Here is an 18394-nt window from a genome sequence, read left to right as displayed (position 1 = left end):
ATATTTACATAAGATTCAGGTAATTCTTTGCTTCTTTACATCAAGGTCTTGTAAAACTTTGCTTCTTAATTCATAGAGGTCAAGTAACTGTTTGCTTCTTATTTGCATAAAGCTCGGGCCTTTATGTAACTAAGAAATTACATAAAGACCGAGTAAAACTTTCGTTAAATGACATGTAACACTTTGCCTGTTATGTGGTTATGGGTCAGGTAAAACTTTGCTTCATAATTACACAAAGGTCAGGTAAAACTTTGCTTCTTAATTATATAAAGGTCAGGTAAAGCTTTGCTTTTTAATTATATAAAGGTCAGGTAAATCTTTGCTTCTTATTACACAAATGTCAGGTAAACCTTTGCTTCTTATTTATATAAAGGTCAGGTAAAACTTTACTTCTTATTACACAAAGTTCAGGTAAACCTTTGCTTCTTAATTGTATAAAGGTCAGGTAAAACTTTGCTTCATATTTACACAAAGGTCAGGTAAAACTTTGCTTCATATTTACACAAAGGTCAGGTAAAACTTTGCTTCATATTTACACAAAGGTCAGGTAAAACTTTGCCTCTTAATTATATAAAGGTCAGGTAAAACTTTGCTTCATATTTACACAAAGGTTAGGTAAAAGTTTGCTTCTTAATTATATAAAGGTCAGGTAAAACTTTACTTCTTATTACAAAGGTCAGGTAAAACTTTGCTTCTTATGTATATAAAGGACAGGTAAAACTTTGCTTCTTATTACAAAGGTCAGGTAAAACTTTGCTTCTTATGTATATAAAGGACAGGTAAAACTTTGCTTCTTATTACACAAAGGTCAGGTAAAACTTTGCTTCTTATTTATATAAAGGTTAGGTAAAGCTTTGCTTCTTGATTTTATAAAGGTCAGGTAAAACTTTGCTTCTTATTACACAAATATCAGGTAAACCTTTGCTTCTTATTTATATAAAGGTCAGGTAAAACTTTACTTCTCTATCTAAAGGTCAGGTAAAACTTTAAAGAAACAGCCTATTTGATTCATCTGTTTATTATCATAAAGTTTCAAATGATGTATATACAGAAATATGAGCAGCGTATATCCTCAAACTGTCACTGTTACAGAAGGAAGGTCATATTAGTTATCAGTGTTCCAAGAACAAAGTGTCCAAAGGTTAAATGTGGAAAATGGTTTTGAGTATCGTAGTGTTAAGTGTGACACTTAAGTTCTGTGATGTACAGTTTGTGTTGAGTACAGTACACTGATGTACAATTTGAATATCAAGATGTTTTACTTGGTAGATGTACAGGTGTACGTGTCCTTGTAACATCAAGTCTTGGCTTAGGTTTGAAACTTTAAGGTAATAGATTGTGTCCATGTGGGTAGATCATAAAGAGAATGGTTGTCATTGTCAGGGTGGGGGAGAGTGGCCTTAATCAAGTCTGTAGGAGGTGCCATGATTAGGGTTGTGGACGATGCGGAGGACTTCAGCATCACGAAGAGCGGCCGTACCAACAGCACCTTCCACTGTACTTTCTGCGTTGAGAAGAAGGGGTTGTACGGGCAGGGCTCTGTAGAACTGTGGAATTAGTACCTGACGCTTGCGGCGCCTTTCTACTGTTGTCTCTTCTGCTGGTGCTGGCTCCTCTTCTACTACTGCTGCTGGCTGCTCTTCTTCGGCCAGAGGAATTTCTTCGGCCAGAGGAGCTTCTTCGGCCAGAGGAACTTCTTCGGCTAGAGTAGCTTCTTCGGCCACAGGAACTTCTTCTTCGAGAGGAACTTCTTCTGCCAGAGTCACGTCATCGGCAGCCTCAACGATTGTTTCCTCAGCTGGCTCTTCCTCAGCGGGAGTTTCAGCGGTTTCCTCAGCAGCGGCGGCTGCCAGTGCTGCAGCGACAACAGCTTTGTGCTCTTCTACCAGGCGGAAGTGCTCTTCACGGGCAGCAGCCACCTCGGCGGTGTCTTCCACTTGCTCCAAATCAAAGACGGGAGCCTCCAAGTCAAAGACAGGAGCCTCCAGTTTGAACTCTGGGGCCACTGGTGCCTCTCCTTCAAAGACTGGAGCAACAGGCAGGGCATTGGAGGAGACACGGAAGCCATCTTGGTCAGCGATGTAGTTGGCAATCACCTCATTACCGTCCGCATCAATGTAAGTGTAGGTACCTTGGACAGCACCTGTGAAATCCCTGACAGCATTATGTGCCTGATGGAGGGAAGTGTGACCGAAGGCAAACTGACCCAGTTCATCCTGGGAATGGTGCATACCCTTGTACTCGGTGGGTAGTAGTGGAGGGGCCACGACATATTGTCCAGGAGCTGGTGGGGCCTCAGCTGTATCAGGGATGATGTTGTAGTCGTAGGTGACGTGGGCTGTTGGTGCGGCCGCGTAGGGTGCAACAGCGGCATACGGCTGGGCAACATAGCCAGCCGAGTATGGGTAGTACTGAGGCAGGCCTGATGCCAGGCAGATGCACGCTGATATCACCACCTGAAACAAAATAGGTTTGTTTAACTTCGTCCCCAGATGAGGTGGGGCAGATCAAGTGTTGACAGCCTGATATTCATACCACTTTTCTCTTCGCTGGTTGACTCGTTTCGTGAATCGAGAATGCTAGCTTCATTGATTCCTTACAAACCAGACTTCTTTTACACATAAAGATTTATTCTTCTGACCATGTTTCTACCGTGATCATGTCATGTTGGCGGGAGTAGAGCGGTTCATACACGGTAATGCGGCTGCTCGTTATTTTTCGTTCACATCAAGCAAACAGCGAGTCTCCGCCGACCATTCCTCTAAGAAAATTTGTCTGTGTTAATTAAGTACATGAGCACGACAGTAACCCCTGTCACAGGGGGAATGAGTGGAAACGACACAGACGTTTTTCCTGTTGTTGGATTGAGTACCCACCATTAATGGCAGGCGGCGCACTTAGATTGACATGGTACATATTTCCTTGTGAGTGTCGCATCCGTTCATATTTTCCATGGTAATGGTGAGACTGCAACTGTTTACAAGCGAGACAACAGTTCAGACTGAACCTCCAAGAAACTACCAAGAAATATTTCAAAAGGTAAACGCATTACCGTCATCCGTTAGTTTGCTCATCCTAGCAAGCAACTTCACTCACACGTTCATCTTACTTCCGTTAAATTAGATTAAACCAAGAGAGAGTGAGAAAGTTTTGCTTGTATTGCCAGTGTGGGAGCGCTGCTTGCAGGCAGTGGTGCGTACTGTTCTTACAAGATAAAAATTGCCTTATTATCATTTGCTTTAATCTTTGGTGTTATTGCGTGGCTTTAACGCAGCCTTCAAAAGTCTGATATGAAAATCAGACTTATTTCCAAGCGTTGTGTATTCCGCCGTAAATGATGGCTGAATATTTAATATGCAGGCTTACACAGTCCTAAGCACGACCTACGCATGACAATGTAAAGTACGTTGCAAATATACTGATTGTAGGTATAACGTTGAACCTTGGAATATACTGATTTAGAGAACATATTTCCTTCCCGAACTGTGTTTTTACAAGTCGATGTTATTAATATAAAAGTTTGTTTACATTTGAATTCCATCTGCTCAGGAAGTGAAAACAAAATGACAGTAGTTTCAACCGAGCCGCACATTCCCTGTTTTACTGCATGATGGTTGGTATATTGTCATATAGACGCGACAGTTATGCAAGGCAAGATAAACGTGCAGTGCAATATCTCGGTACCTGCCCAGGGAAGGGCTGGTCGGGTGGTTCACAGGTAAAAACGGAGGAAGAGTTGAAGATGCGCAAGTCGGGACGCGACCAGTGGCATCTTCCCGGGGTTTTTACGAACCACGATCGTGGTCAGGTTAGTAGGGAGCCCCATCTTCCGTGTGATGCCCTCTAGAGTCTTCCTGATGGATATATAATGGAATTATTTGTTTAACCAGTTGTTCCTTTCGTAACGGAAGATCCGACATGGTCTGTAAAGTTAATGACCGTAATAACGCAGTGTATACGTATATACATGACGTGATTCGCTGCCTGTTAGCAATAAGTGGTTTTATAGCTGGTAACTCCAACTTGGTGACCCTGGACTGGCTGACTCTACCTGCCCATCTTCACCTTAAAACGTAGGCTTGGAAAACTCACGAGTATTTTAATGCATAGTAGATGAAGTATGGATTTGGAAAACTTAAGTTATACTTCGGCGTTACTGCCTATCATTATAGCGGAACTCTAGATGATTGCAGTGGAAAATGAACAAGATTATTATGCCACAAGTTCAGTTAACCTGACCCAATGTTACGCCATTGGCCAAATAACGTAACCAAATGTTACGGTAATATTTGGATAACACGGCAGAAGGTAACACCAATAGATGACAACGAAGGCTTCCACCAATAATTTCATATGACAGATTTACTGATATGATGTTACTATATAGTGATAGATGGGTAACGTAACTGAAGTTACGTCAGTAATAAGGTGACGAGTGTTACGCCAAGAGGAAGCTGACATGATGAAGGTCAGGGCGTACCAGATGCGTAGTCGCATTAAACATTGTAACATAAAGGTCGTGGTTTTACGCAAATTTAAATATGACAGTTTTATCAAGATTTACCAAAAGAGTTTGACGAGAAAATGTAAACAAATAACAAAAAAAAGCATTATGTGCCTACGAAGACTTAAGGTAGTTGAAGGAGGGGAAAAAAAGTTATGCTACGCGTGAATTTGTAAGGTTCTGTTAGAATGTGAATTTTAGAATCGGTGGACACAATATTCTGCCGAAAAGTTACACAGCTCTGGAAACTCGTAGTGAGAACTTACCAGTGAAACGGTCAGTATATCACTAAAGCAACTGATGATAATGTTATACGTACGAGAGCGTTCATGATGCTGGTCAGGTGAGGAGGGATGGACTGTGTTTACTGGTACTTTCCCGCGCTTTTTATAGTCATGGGGTAGCTTGGCTCCTCCCCCTCCCGTGTACACGGAACTCTGCCACGCCCGTAACGTTCAAATTTCATTCTTATTTATGAGTAAAATATGGCTGAAGATGAGGATAATATAAGCAGCTGTTTAAAAAAGGCGTAAGGGATTGGGGGCCAGGATCAGCAGGAGACGACATGCGATGTGTAGGAAAGTTGAAGGAAGCGTGTCGACGTATAGATTGGTAACAAATTTCATTTTTCCTTTTTCTCACTTGATCCTAGAGCATGCGAGAGAAATGGTGAGGAAGATGTATCATTTGATTGATGTTCACAATACGTTCGTCAGATATGTGTAAGGAATACAGGGCAAATATGATGAGTACGAAATTTCATGAAATTTCGCTTGAAAACGCCAAACCTTTGTGGCGGCGTCATCTGTGACCAGCTACATTATATTGAGAGTTTATAACATCGAAATCGAGAAGAGATAACTTCACTGAGGTCTCGTATAGTGAGAATATTGTACACCAAACTTCAAATGGTGTGAGCTCACGACACACCAAACTTACCAATGGTGGAAGTTTGCGACAACATTTACATTTTGTGTGTCATCTTGCACAAGTTACATATATGTCGTATAATGCTAAAACCAAGTTCCAAGATATTATTACTGGTGTTGCAGTGTTTTATAGCCATGTTTTAAGTTTGCAGTAATAATAATAATGATACTGATAAAACAATAATGATAAACTTCACAGAATTAACAAGCGAAGACTGAAATTGACCTTGGAAAAAAACATGAGCATTGGTTTGCACAGGGATTATGTAAATAGTGTTCACACCAACACTGGGATGGTCGTCTACTTATTAAGTTCACAGGTTGGGATGTGGCTGTGTCGTAGTGGTATGTACGCGCTGTAACGGTATGTCTGTGTGTAGGTATCTCCTTGGCTGCGTATGTACTTTGTCGTGCTTGTATGTACATGTGTATCTGACTTTCCCCCTTTTAGTAGGTGGTAGTCAGCCACCGAGGTCAGATGATACCAGTATTACCCACAGGGGTAAAGTGAAGGTTAGTCATGGCTGCGCAGGGAGCCAGCACTTCAGTGGCTGTCAAGTTTCTTTACTTCGGTCCAGGTTGCTGTCTTTTCTTTCGATCTCTTCCCACTCCTGGGCTGTTGGCATTCAGTCCACGACATAGATTCTCGCCATTTCAAATACACCACTTGAAAATACGTCACTCAGACGACTCGTTCTTCGTAACTAGATTTTCTAGCGGGAGGCGCTACGCGCTAACTTGTCATTTCGCAGAATCTCGTATCAGGTACTCATAGGAGGATAGGAGGTACTCTCTCTCTCTCTCTCTCTCTCTCTCACACGCACACACACACACACACACACACACACACACACACACACACACTGGCCAATCATTTCGTTGGTCGGTGTTAGGGAGGTAGTGTGTCTTTCTCACTTAAAATGAATTTGCATGAAAATTCAAATCAAGGTAGACTATATCAGGGGGGTAAGGTGAGCTGGATCTGTCGGGGGGGGGGGGGGGGGGGAACCATGGTGCTAGAGGAAGAGGGTGTGTGTGGGGGGGTACCTTGAAGTGGTGAAGGGAGAGGCCCTGAGTGTGGCCCCTGCAGCACATTGGGCGTATCCCAACCTATGCTTGGTGTGTGTGTGGGGGTGTTAGTGTCTCGCTGTGCCAGAGGTCATCTCGAGACAAGAGATGTAAACCTGAGTCTGTGACGTGGACAGGAGGAGGAGGATGAGGCCATGGTAGAAGACAGACTCAGGTCTCTCTCTCGATGGTAATCCATTTGGAGAGATATGGAAGGATACTGCCTCATGGGATGACACAGGGTATCCCTACGTGGGATGGTTAGTACGTGGGAGGGTTAGTACGTGGGAGGGTTAGTACGTGGGATAATTAGTACGTATCGGTAGTTCGTGGGATACTTAGTACGTGATGGGTAGTACGTGGGATAGTTAGTACGTGTGATAGTTAGTACGTGTCATAGTACGTGGGATAGGTAGCAGGTAGGATAGATAGTACGTGGGATAGGTAGAATGTCTGATAGATGGTACGTGGGATAGGTAGAATGTCTGATAGGTAGTACGCGATCAAGTGAGGATGTGGTGTTGGTGGTGTTGTGAGGAAGGTTGGTGTGGCTGTGTGATGGAGAGGTTCACATCATTGGTACACATTCACGTGACGTGCAGGATCATCTTCCTCTGAATATTGTGGGAAGAAACTATTTGCCTGTTTGGGTCACTGTCAAGGTCCGTAGCCTCGCTCTGGGACAGTAATATGATGATACACAACCAAACCATTTATAAACATAACGAAAATATTATATTCCTGATGATTTGTCGTATTTGCATACTGATACGGGGGGGGGGGGGAGATTTCTCGATGCATATATAGGGTTAACAGCGACACTGGTGGACGAGCAGTGAGAGGATGGACATTTAGGTATGGCCAGCAGGGAATCATACTACACGGAGGGGAAGAAGCAACGCGGAAAGTCTCGAACAAACAAAACGATTACAAAGGGAGGCGGACGAAGGGCTAGAGAAGGTTGTGGGTGTGGTGCAGTAGCGAGGTGGTTGTGGCAGTGGGAGGGACGTGGTGGTAGTAACAGTGGGAGGGACGTGATGGTTTGTGGGAGGGACGTGGTGGTTGTAGCAGTGGGAGGGACGTGATGGTTTGTGGGAGGGACGTGATGGTTGTGGCAGTGGGAGGGACATGATGGTTGTAGCGAAGGAGGGACATGGTGGTTGTGGCAGTGGGAGGGACGTGGTGGTTGTGGCAGTGGGAGAGACGTGATGGTTTTGGAAGGAATGCTGTGTATGGCTTGCTGTGGTCGTAGTCTGTGGTCTGTCTGTGTGGTGTTTCCTGAGCCGTGTGTGTGATCGTTGTGGTGAGTCACATGTGTGTGAGGACCCGGGGCCGCCAGGCGTCACTTCCATAATTGTAACTGGTCACCGTCTTCAGCAGTTTCTCTCTCTCTCTCTCTCTCTCTCTCTCTCTCTCTCTCTCTCTCTCTCTCTCTCTCTCTCTCTCTCTCTCTCTCTCTCTCTCTCTCTCTCTCAGCCTCAGGGTCGTACAAGTATATTGGACCATAAGTTGACAGACTACAGCCGTACGCATCAACAACATGACCCGGCAATGGTCGACGTGTGTTGCCGCTGCTGTGTGCATTACTTGGCCCCGAGTGTTGGACAGGACACAGTGAAACAATACACCTTAACAAACACGTTCTGGGGCAGCTACCACGATTGACCTATGGTGGTGTTAAAAGACGAGGGAAACGTAAGACACCCGTAGGACAGTATTGTGTTAGGGAGATGGTCGAATAATACGTGATGATGAAGAGAATATATGGTACAAATATACGTGATGATGAGAAAATATATGGTACAAATATACGTGATAATGAAGAGAATATATGGTACAAATATACGTGATGATGAAGAGAATATATGGTACACAAAGCAAGAGAAAAAAAAGCTAGACTAGAAATAGTTCAGAAAGAAGCAGTAATAAGCAAAGAAAGGATAGACAGAGCATGAAGGATAAATATAGAGAATTGAGGGAGGAACTATAGAAGAAAAAGTAATTGATATCGTGGGGGCGACGTTGACGTATTAATCCTAGATGGGAAATATCTGTCCTGTTGATTTAGGAGGAAACACTGGTATACTGACCTCAAGGAAACGTGGAAGATACTGACAGTCAACATTGTATAATATTTGAGAATGACGAGGATGAATGGTGTGACCCATTACGGATGTGTGGCAACAGAAAACGGAAGTACGAATGGTGTGACCCATTACGGATGTTGTGGCAATAGAAAACGGAAGTACGAATGGTGTGACCCATTACGGATGTTGTGGCAACAGAAAACGGGAGTACGAATGGTGTGACCCATTACGGATGTTGTGGCAATAGAAAACGGAAGTACGAATGGTGTGACCCATTACGGATGTGTGGCAACAGAAAACGGAAGTACGAATGGTGTGACCCATTACGGATGTTGTGGCAATAGAAAACGGAAGTACGAATGGTGTGACCCATTACGGATGTGTGGCAACAGAAAACGGAAGTACGAATGGTGTGACCCATTACGGATGTTGTGGCAATAGAAAACGGAAGTACGAATGGTGTGACCCATTACGGATGTTGTGGCAACAGAAAACGGGAGTACGAATGGTGTGACCCATTACGGATGTTGTGGCAATAGAAAACGGAAGTACGAATGGTGTAAACCATTACGGATGTTGTGGCAATAAAAAACGGGAGTACGAATTGTGTGACCTGTTACGGATGTTGTGGCAATAGAAAACGGAAGTACGAATGGTGTGGCCCATTACGGATGTGTGGCAACAGAAAACGGAAGTACGAATGGTGTCACCCATTACGGATGTTGTGGCAATAGAAAACGGGAGTACGAATGGTGTGACCCATTACGGATGTTGTGGCAACAGAAAACGGGAGTACGAATGGTGTGACCCATTACGGATGTTGTGGCAATAGAAAACGGAAGTACGAATGGTGTAAACCATTACGGATGTTGTGGCAATAAAAAACGGGAGTACGAATTGTGTGACCTGTTACGGATGTTGTGGCAATAGAAAACGGAAGTACGAATGGTGTGGCCCATTACGGATGTGTGGCAACAGAAAACGGAAGTACGAATGGTGTCACCCATTACGGATGTTGTGGCAATAGAAAACGGGAGTACGAATGGTGTGACCCATTACGGATGTTGTGGCAACAGAAAACGGGAGTACGAATGGTGTGACCCATTACGGATGTTGTGGCAATAGAAAACGGAAGTACGAATGGTGTAAACCATTACGGATGTTGTGGCAATAAAAAACGGGAGTACGAATTGTGTGACCTGTTACGGATGTTGTGGCAATAGAAAACGGAAGTACGAATGGTGTGGCCCATTACGGATGTGTGGCAACAGAAAACGGAAGTACGAATGGTGTCACCCATTACGGATGTTGTGGCAATAGAAAACGGGAGTACGAATGGTGTGACCCATTACGGATGTTGTGGCAACAGAAAACGGGAGTACGAATGGTGTGACCCATTACGGATGTTGTGGCAATAGAAAACGGAAGTACGAATGGTGTAAACCATTACGGATGTTGTGGCAATAAAAAACGGGAGTACGAATTGTGTGACCCATTACGGATGTTGTGGCAATAGAAAACGGAAGTACGAATGGTGTGGCCCATTACGGATGTTATGGCAATTAAAAAACGGGAGTACATGAAGGGATTACATGTGTCGGAGATAAATGATGAACTGCTTTAAAATGAGAAATCCTTTGACGAGATTACACATCTGTTCGTCCCATTGTCAATTACACCGAGGGTGACCACTGGAACTCTTATGTTCCTGCGGGCGGAATCCGGTAACACTGCTACTTTCCTTTGAAAGACTAAAGGATTTAAGTTGACAAAACCCTATGGAAGCAGAGCCCAGAAGAAATTTATAGACTGATGTTGAGTCATCAATACAGAGAGAGAGAGAGAGAGACCGCACACAGACACAAGAAGAGTCAAATAGTAATTAATTATTTAATTAAAATTAACATAAGGAAAAAAAAATTGAAACGGCTTCGCTGTTGATGAAGGCCCACATGGATCTTATCCTGGGTTTCAGTCATTGATATGGAACTGTGATGCAGTTTTCCTCCTCTTAGCCAGGACAGATGTTCAAGTCCATCCCATCATTATGGAAGAGAAGGCATCTGAAGAGGAATGGTTAACCAAGAAGATGGGGCGAGGAAGTTTTTTGTGTCCATCCCATCATTATGGAAGAGAAGGCATCTGAAGAGGAATGGTTGGTTAACCAAGAAGATGGGGCGAGGAAGTTTTTTGTGTCCATCCCATCATTATGGAAGAGAAGGCAACTGAAGAGGAATGGTTGGTTAACCAAGAAGATGGGGCGAGGAAGTTTTTTGTGTCCATCCCATCATTATGGAAGAGAAGGCAACTGAAGAGGAATGGTTGGTTAACCAAGAAGATGGGGCGAGGAAGTTTTTTGTGTCCATCCCATCATTATGGAAGAGAAGGCAACTGAAGAGGAATGGTTGGTTAACCAAGAAGATGGGGCGAGGAAGTTTTTTGTGTCCATCCCATCATTATGGAAGAGAAGGCATCTGAAGAGGAAGGGTTAACCAAGAAGATGGGGCGAGGAAGTTTTTTGTGTCCATCCCATCATTATGGAAGAGAAGGCATCTGAAGAGGAAGGGTTAACCAAGAAGATGGGGCGAGGAAGTTTTTTCGTGTCCGATGACAGCTGTTCGAAGTTGTGCTGAAATGGAACCAGATGTTTTCTCTGCCTTCAGTATTGACTGACACATAGACAGGTTAAACGAAAGTATAAGCAGATGTTACTACGACATCAAAGTAAGTAAAATGATAGAAGTTAGAGACGATAGAAAAAAAGATTTGAGTGTAATTATATAAATATGAGCAGAAGAGAAGTGGGTGGAAGGAAATCATGATTACGTCATCAGGTAACGGTCAACAATGATATGTGACGCTTACCACGGGTCCAACACGACAAGAAATGCAGGGAAAGAAAGTGTCATCCAACATGAAGGCGTTGTCGCCATCTTTCGGTTTCTAATTTCACTCTTACACATGGATCAATGATTTTTCATGTCTCTTCCACGATCACAAACATTCTGGAAGGGACCCCGTAGCCTGTGTTGCTGTTTGAATTCTTTTTGTGTTCCTGTGTTACCCAGAATTTGCAGACCACGTCGAAGAATCGTATCAAACAAGCCAGTTCACGAAACTTTTTGTGTCATTGTTTAAGAGGTAACTATGAGAACGCTGAGGGCGTGTGTATTATAAGAGCAAAAAGAAAAAAGAAAATGGAAAATGTTGTGTTGTATCGTCACCTAAATGACTTAGGAGTTTGCTGAGCGGGAGGGAAGAACACATGAACTAACACGATTGATGACAAAACTTGAGCTGGACACTAGAAGCAAGAAGATAATTGTGTTACATTATATATCTTGGGCAACAGAGGGTTGAAGACTATCTCTTAGGATTAATAATGTAACAGTTACGTAGACGTAGTCTAATTAGATTATAAGAAATTTGTGGAATGTTAAAATACGAGACCCGAGCTTGGGAACTTAAAACGTCATAAAGTAAACAGCCAAGATTATACGTCAACTGTAACGTTTTATATATAAAGACGACAGATGTTGTACAAGTGTTGTAAGTGAAGGCAGGGTAGAGGAGACGACAGATGTTATACAGGTGTTGTAAGTGAAGGCAGGGTAGAGCGGTGTGTGTGGTGGTGTACGTGATAACGGAGTTCATAGTGAGACAAGCAGGACGGGCGGGCGGGCTAGACCCTGACTCATGGTAGCATCCCGTCCTTGGGGCGCGCTACGTGGTGCGGGCGGGCTGGAGCCCCGGCATCTCGTGCTGGAGACTGACGGGCAGGTCATGTTGAGACACAGGAAGCCATGGTGGGTCGCCACCTCCCTGGCTGGCTGGCTGGCCACACACACATCTGACCACCAGAACCCCGGAACATAGGGTGTATGGTGGGGGTGGGCGTGGTAGGGTGTATGATACGGGGTGGGCGTGGTAGGGTGTTTGGTGGTGGTGGCGTTAGGCATGGTAGGGTATATGGTGGTGATGGGCGTGGTAGGGTGTATGGTAGTGATGGGCGTGGTAATGGTGGGCGTGATAGGGTGTATGGTGGGGGTGGACGTGGTAGGGTGTGTGATGGTGGTAGGGGTAGGCGTGGTAAGGGTGTATGGTGGGGTAGGCGGTGTAGTTAGTGGGCGTGATAGGGTGTATGGTGGGGGTGGACGTGGTAGGGTGTGTGATGGTGGTAGGGGTAGGCGTGGTAAGGTGTATGGTGGGGGTAGGCGTGGTAGTGTATGGTGGTGGTAGGGTGTATGGTGAGGGTGGGCGTGGTAGGGTGTATGGTGGTGGTGGTGGGCGTGGTAGGGTGTATGGTAGTGTGAGGGTGGGCGTGGTAGGGTGTATGGTGGTGGTGGTGAGGGTGGGCGTGGTAGGGTGTATGGTGGTGGTGGTGAGGGTGGGCGTGGTAGGGTGTATGGTGGTGAGGGTGGGCGCGGTAGGGTGTATGGTGGTAGTGGAAGAGTGGGCGTGGTAGGGTGTATGGTGGTGAGGGTGGGCGTGGTAGGGTGTATGGTGGTGAGGGTGGGCGTGGTAGGGTGTATGGTGGTGGGGGTGAGGGTGGGCGTGGTAGGGTGTATGGTGTGTGAGGGTGGGCGTGGTAGGGTGTATGGTGGTGGTGGTGGGCGTGGTAGGGTGTGGTCGTGACCTTGGTGGGGCAGGAGAGGTGGGGTGACCATCAGGGTTACCTTGCCCGGGGCTGAGGAGTCCGCCCCTCAACCCTGCTGCCCCGCCACACCATCATCTTCATCACCACCACCATCATCTTCATCATCATTATCATCATTATCATCATCATTATCATTAGCTTCCTTAATGTTACATTTTCTCTCTCTGTCATTTTGATGTTGTTGTGTCCCCCCCCCCCCTCTCCGTGGTGTCAGCCTCCTGTATTAGTACTAACACGAGGTGATGGTGTGCACCTCCTCCTCCTCCTCACTACCGTGGTGTCATCATGATCGTGTGGTGGTCGTGAGGGAGATCTTCTCTCTTTATCGTCAGCCAGTCTTGTCCTCCTGTGTGTGTGTGTGTGTGTGGGTGTGGGTGTTTCCGTTATCATTATCGCCTCCTCGCCGCCTCCTCCTCCTCCTCCTCCTGTCGTCTCCTCCTCCTCCTGTCGTCTCCTCCTCCTCCTGCGTCATGTGTCGCACGGTCCCGGGCCGGCCTGCCGTTATGGTGGCGCCTCGTCCTCACCCGCCGTTCTCGTTCCTTGCTTCGTCCTCAGTCGTGTGTCTCCGGGGTGGAGGCTGGGGGAGATGTGCTCCCCTTGACCGTGTGGCCACACTGTTTGTGTGTGTGTGTCGGTGCTGCATGAACACTAGGTATGATCACCACCACTCACCCACCCACCCCCTCTTTTCCAGTACACGATGGCGTCAACTACACACACACACACACACACACACACACACACACACACACACACACCAGTCAAGAGGCATAAACGGGCAAGAACTGATTACAGAAGAGTAAGGCAAGAGGGACATGAGAGAGAGAGAGAGAGAGAGAGAGAGAGAGAGAGAGAGAGAGAGAGAGAGAGAGAGAGAGAGAGAGAGAGAGAGAGAGAGCACAGGGTATATACAACAAGAGGCAACTGTTACGTAAACAAATCATGTTATAGCATAACACACCCACACACACACACACACACACACACACGGGTAAGAACCAGTGAAGCTGAACTGGACATGATGTAAGCCATTAATGGTCGGGAGGAAGAGTGTAACAATGGTCAGGAAGGACAGTGTAATGTGATAATAATGGAGGAGGCGAGGGTGGGTCACACACTAGGGTAAAGTATGGCAACAACACGACACGACCCTTGACCTTGGGCATGACTGTCTGCCCTCTGACCTGACCCTTAAAAGGCCGGAGCATCAGACACGGGCCAGGCCAGCGCTGCACCAGCGAGGTGACCAAGGGTCTGATGGTTATAATGCTACACAGAAGATGACACCCACACACATGATCATGATGATGTGTGTGTGTTGTACCGTGTGTATGTATTCCACATCACCAGTGTACCTTGACTGGTGTGTTGAAGTCTGTTGAAGGACATGCTTGCTTACCCCCGTGTGCCCACACCCTACTGTTTGCCCACCAGCCGTTCACCATACACTACACTACACACACACACACACACACACACACACACACACACACACACACACACACACACACACACACACACACCAGTGCCCTGCAGTACCCAGTTCCAGTATATGTTTCTCAGGAAACATGACCTAAAGTTTCCCCTCTGTGTTTTCTGGCGCTGCTCGTGGCTTTGGGTCTGTGTGTCATTTGTAGATCTACTTCCGTACCAAAACTTTTCTGATCTGAGGATTTAGGGCTGATGTTGTCTATGTCCAGGCTGTTGGTGGCATAACTTCCTCTCTAACTCGAGTGTTTGCCCGTCACGTGCTGGTGGTGGCTCCCCTGAGCCCATGTTGCGTTCCTCCTGCTTCGTCGGGCCTCGTGTATGTGCCCAGACAGTGTCTCTCTCACATCAAAAATCCGCCAGAGTTGGAGTCTTTCCCTATAGACGAGTATGACGTGCCTCACTCTCTGATTCCTGCATCATCATCATCATCAAGTTGTGTCTTCACTATCTTCATGTTCTGTGGTCTGTTTCATCACAAATCTTAGAGTGTGTAGACCTCCTCCTCCTCGACCTCCTCCTCCTCCTCCTCCTCGTGTGTGTTGTGTGTCGTCATGGAAGGTGTAGCAGGTGCCTCCTCCTCCTCCCCGTGTGTGTGTTGTGTGTCGTCATGGAAGGTGTAGCAGGTGTCACATGTGTTCCCTGGATCAGCGTCGTCTCAGCTGATCTTGGTCGTCCCACACACACTTGTGTTTTCTGGTCATTTTGTCCGTTGCTTTGTGTGCCACTGGTCGTACTGCCTCAACATCCACTGTCGGATTGTTTACTGTTCCACGTCTCTGGTGTGTCAAAGTCTCTCCCCTTTATGGATTTTATTTTATTTTTAAGTTCTTGTAGTGGATATTTTATGGTTCCTGCAATGGTATTTTTTTATGGTTCCTCCAGTGGCATTTTTGCTGGTTCCCCCAGTGGCATTTTTGCTGGTCCCCCAGTGGCATTTTTGCAGGGGCATTTTTATGATTCTTCTAGTAGCATTTTTTTATGGTCCTTACATTGGTATGTTTACTGTTCCTTCAGGAATATTTTTGCTGTTCCTCCATTGGCATTTGTATTGTTCCACTAATCATATTAATGGTTCGTTCAGTGGCATTTTCATGCTTCCTCCAGTAGCATTTTTAGGGTTCCTCCAGTGGCTTTTTTATTCCTCCAGTGGTCTTTTTATGGTTCCTTCAGTGGTCTTTTTATGGTTCCTTCAGTGGTCTTTTTCCCTCCAATGGCCTTTTTTTATAGTTCCTTTAGTGGTCTTTTTTCTGGTTCCTTCAGTGGCCTTTTTTTAATGTAAACATTTCCAGATCTGTGATGGTGGATATTTTATTTCCGTATTGCAGTTAGAAGTAAACCTTTTGACGTCATCCCGTTGCCCTGTTGTTTGTCTTAACTGTTGCCTACCATACCCCGCTGCTGGTAGAATGTGTACCTTTTCATTTTACTTACGTTTGCTCTCTCTCTCTCTCTCTCTCTCTCTCTCTCTCTCTCTCTCTCTCTCTCTCTCTCTCTCTCATCTCCACAGGTAGTTACCTATTCGTAAATAGCTAGCTATGTGTACTGTAATGTGAGGGAGTTCTACACTCATGTGGCTCCATATCTGGAACCATTTTTACTCTCATACAACCCGTTACTCATCTGTTTGCTGTCCACATTTACCACATTCTTGCCATGTTGATTCCATTCTTATACTCTAAATATGTTTTTATATTTTTGACGCGTGTAATTTTTTGTACATAATTTTTTAACAAGTTTCTTGCTATATTTCATGTTGTATCCTCTAGTTGTTCTGTCCCTATATCTTGTGAAGAATTGTTTACTGCCCACGTCATCAGTCTGTCTTAAACAAAATCTTAAGAGTTGTGATCAGGTCACCTCTTAGTCATTTCTCTTCCAATATGGACAGACTTAAAGCCTCAAGGCTTTCTCTGTAATTGAGCTCACCCACTTACAGTATCAAACTTGTTTCCCCCCGCTGGACTTCTCCATTAAATGTATGTACATCTGGAGCTACTGTGACCAAACTTGAGAAACATTTTCTAGTTTTGTCCTTATGTTTGATGTAAACAGCTTGCTAAATACTTCCTTATCCATATACATGAAAGTTGTTCTGGTATTTGTCGGCAGACACACACACACACACACACACACACAATCCTGAGGCTTATATCCTGCTAGATGATAAGCACATTAAGGCCATCTTTCACTTGACCCCATCCTCATTACTGTACATTTGCTAGGGTTGAATTTCATGGACTTGTATTAGACTGTAGTCTGTTTAGGTGCCCACGTCAGCTTGTGAAGTCCTCGTGGGTCTTCGCTTCCTTCATGGCTTGGGCATCATCAGCAAACATATTCAGGTTAAGACTCCATACATTTAGGTACGTCATTCATTAAGATCCAGAACAGTGACCTGGGGCGCTCCACTGGTGTCTGTCTATCTGTCTGTCTGTCTTTTTATAACTCAGTGCTCAACACAGTGGTGGTGACCATACACCGTAGGTACCCACTGTGATGGTGACCATACTTACACCATAGGTACCCACTGTGGTGGTGACCATACACCATAGGTACCCACTGTGATGGTGACCATACTTACACCATAGGTACCCACTGTGATGGTGACCATACTTACACCATAGGTACCCACTGTGATGGTGACCATACTTACACCATAGGTACCCACTGTGATGGTGACCATACTTACACCATAGGTACCCACTGTGATGGTGACCATACTTACACCATAGGTACCCACTGTGATGGTGACCATACTTACACCATACGTACCCACTGTGATGGTGACCATACTTACACCATAGGTACCCACTGTGATGGTGACCATACTTACACCATAGGTACCCACTGTGATGGTGACCATACTTACACCATACGTACCCACTGTGATGGTGACCATACTTACACCATACGTACCCACTGTGATGGTGACCATACTTACACCATAGGTACCCACTGTGATGGTGACCATACTTACACCATAGGTACCCACTGTGATGGTGACCATACTTACACCATACGTACCCACTGTGGTGGTGACCATACTTACACCATACGTACCCATTGCGGTGGTGACAAGCTCATTACACACGGGGTTACGGCGTTACATAATCCATGCATTTCCGGTAGTTAGGAGAAAAGAAGATTTCTTATAGTCGCTTTATCTCAGGGATTTTGTGAATGATGGAAGTTTAAAATTTGTATCATATATGCGTGTGGCTGAGGTAGCGATCATGGCATGTAGATGTGTGTTGATTACTGATCTCATGTAGGATTTTTGATCTCATGATTCATTCTTGGCGGGACAGTAGGTGGTGCTGGGGCCAGCTGTGTGTGTGTGTGTGTGTGTGTGTGTATGAACAAAGTCATGCAACACAAACACGGAGGTGACCTGTGTTTGTTGATGTCACCCGACTTTGGTCGGGTTATTGGCAGAGGTCGATGACCAGGTCATGTTATTCCTGGTGAGGCAGGAGACGGGTCAGTACCTGTGGCGCGTCATGCTGCACGTACGTACGGCCAACCATATATACGGTTAACGGGACTGAAGTGAAAGGGGTCGTCGGGTGGGCGATGGTCCCAGTGGATGACTTGTCCAGCTAAACAGGTCTAGGAAGGAGGCTGTCTCATACCCTCCCTACCTGGTTCACTGTCCCCC

The 18394-nt window shown here is 45.5% G+C and overlaps 2 protein-coding genes across 5 annotated transcripts in view; one reads left to right on the top strand and one right to left on the bottom strand.

The window, feature by feature from the left end:
* The window catches only part of Rbcn-3B (WD repeat-containing protein Rbcn-3B), a 393934-nt gene that overhangs the window by 285304 nt on the left and 90236 nt on the right, over window positions 1-18394 (top strand). The window lies entirely within an intron of this gene.
* Window positions 1330-4923, bottom strand: LOC139751325 (uncharacterized). Its single transcript, XM_071666670.1, has 2 exons — window positions 4824-4923; window positions 1330-2456 (listed from the first exon to the last, which is right to left on the bottom strand). The coding sequence occupies exons 1-2, from the start codon at window positions 4833-4835 to the stop codon at window positions 1401-1403; spliced, it is 1068 nt and encodes a 355-aa protein (XP_071522771.1). The 5' UTR covers window positions 4836-4923; the 3' UTR covers window positions 1330-1400.

Source organism: Panulirus ornatus, chromosome 11 (assembly GCF_036320965.1).
Source record: "Panulirus ornatus isolate Po-2019 chromosome 11, ASM3632096v1, whole genome shotgun sequence".
NCBI lineage: Eukaryota > Metazoa > Arthropoda > Malacostraca > Decapoda > Palinuridae > Panulirus > Panulirus ornatus.
This window is presented reverse-complemented; position numbering and strand designations above follow the sequence as displayed.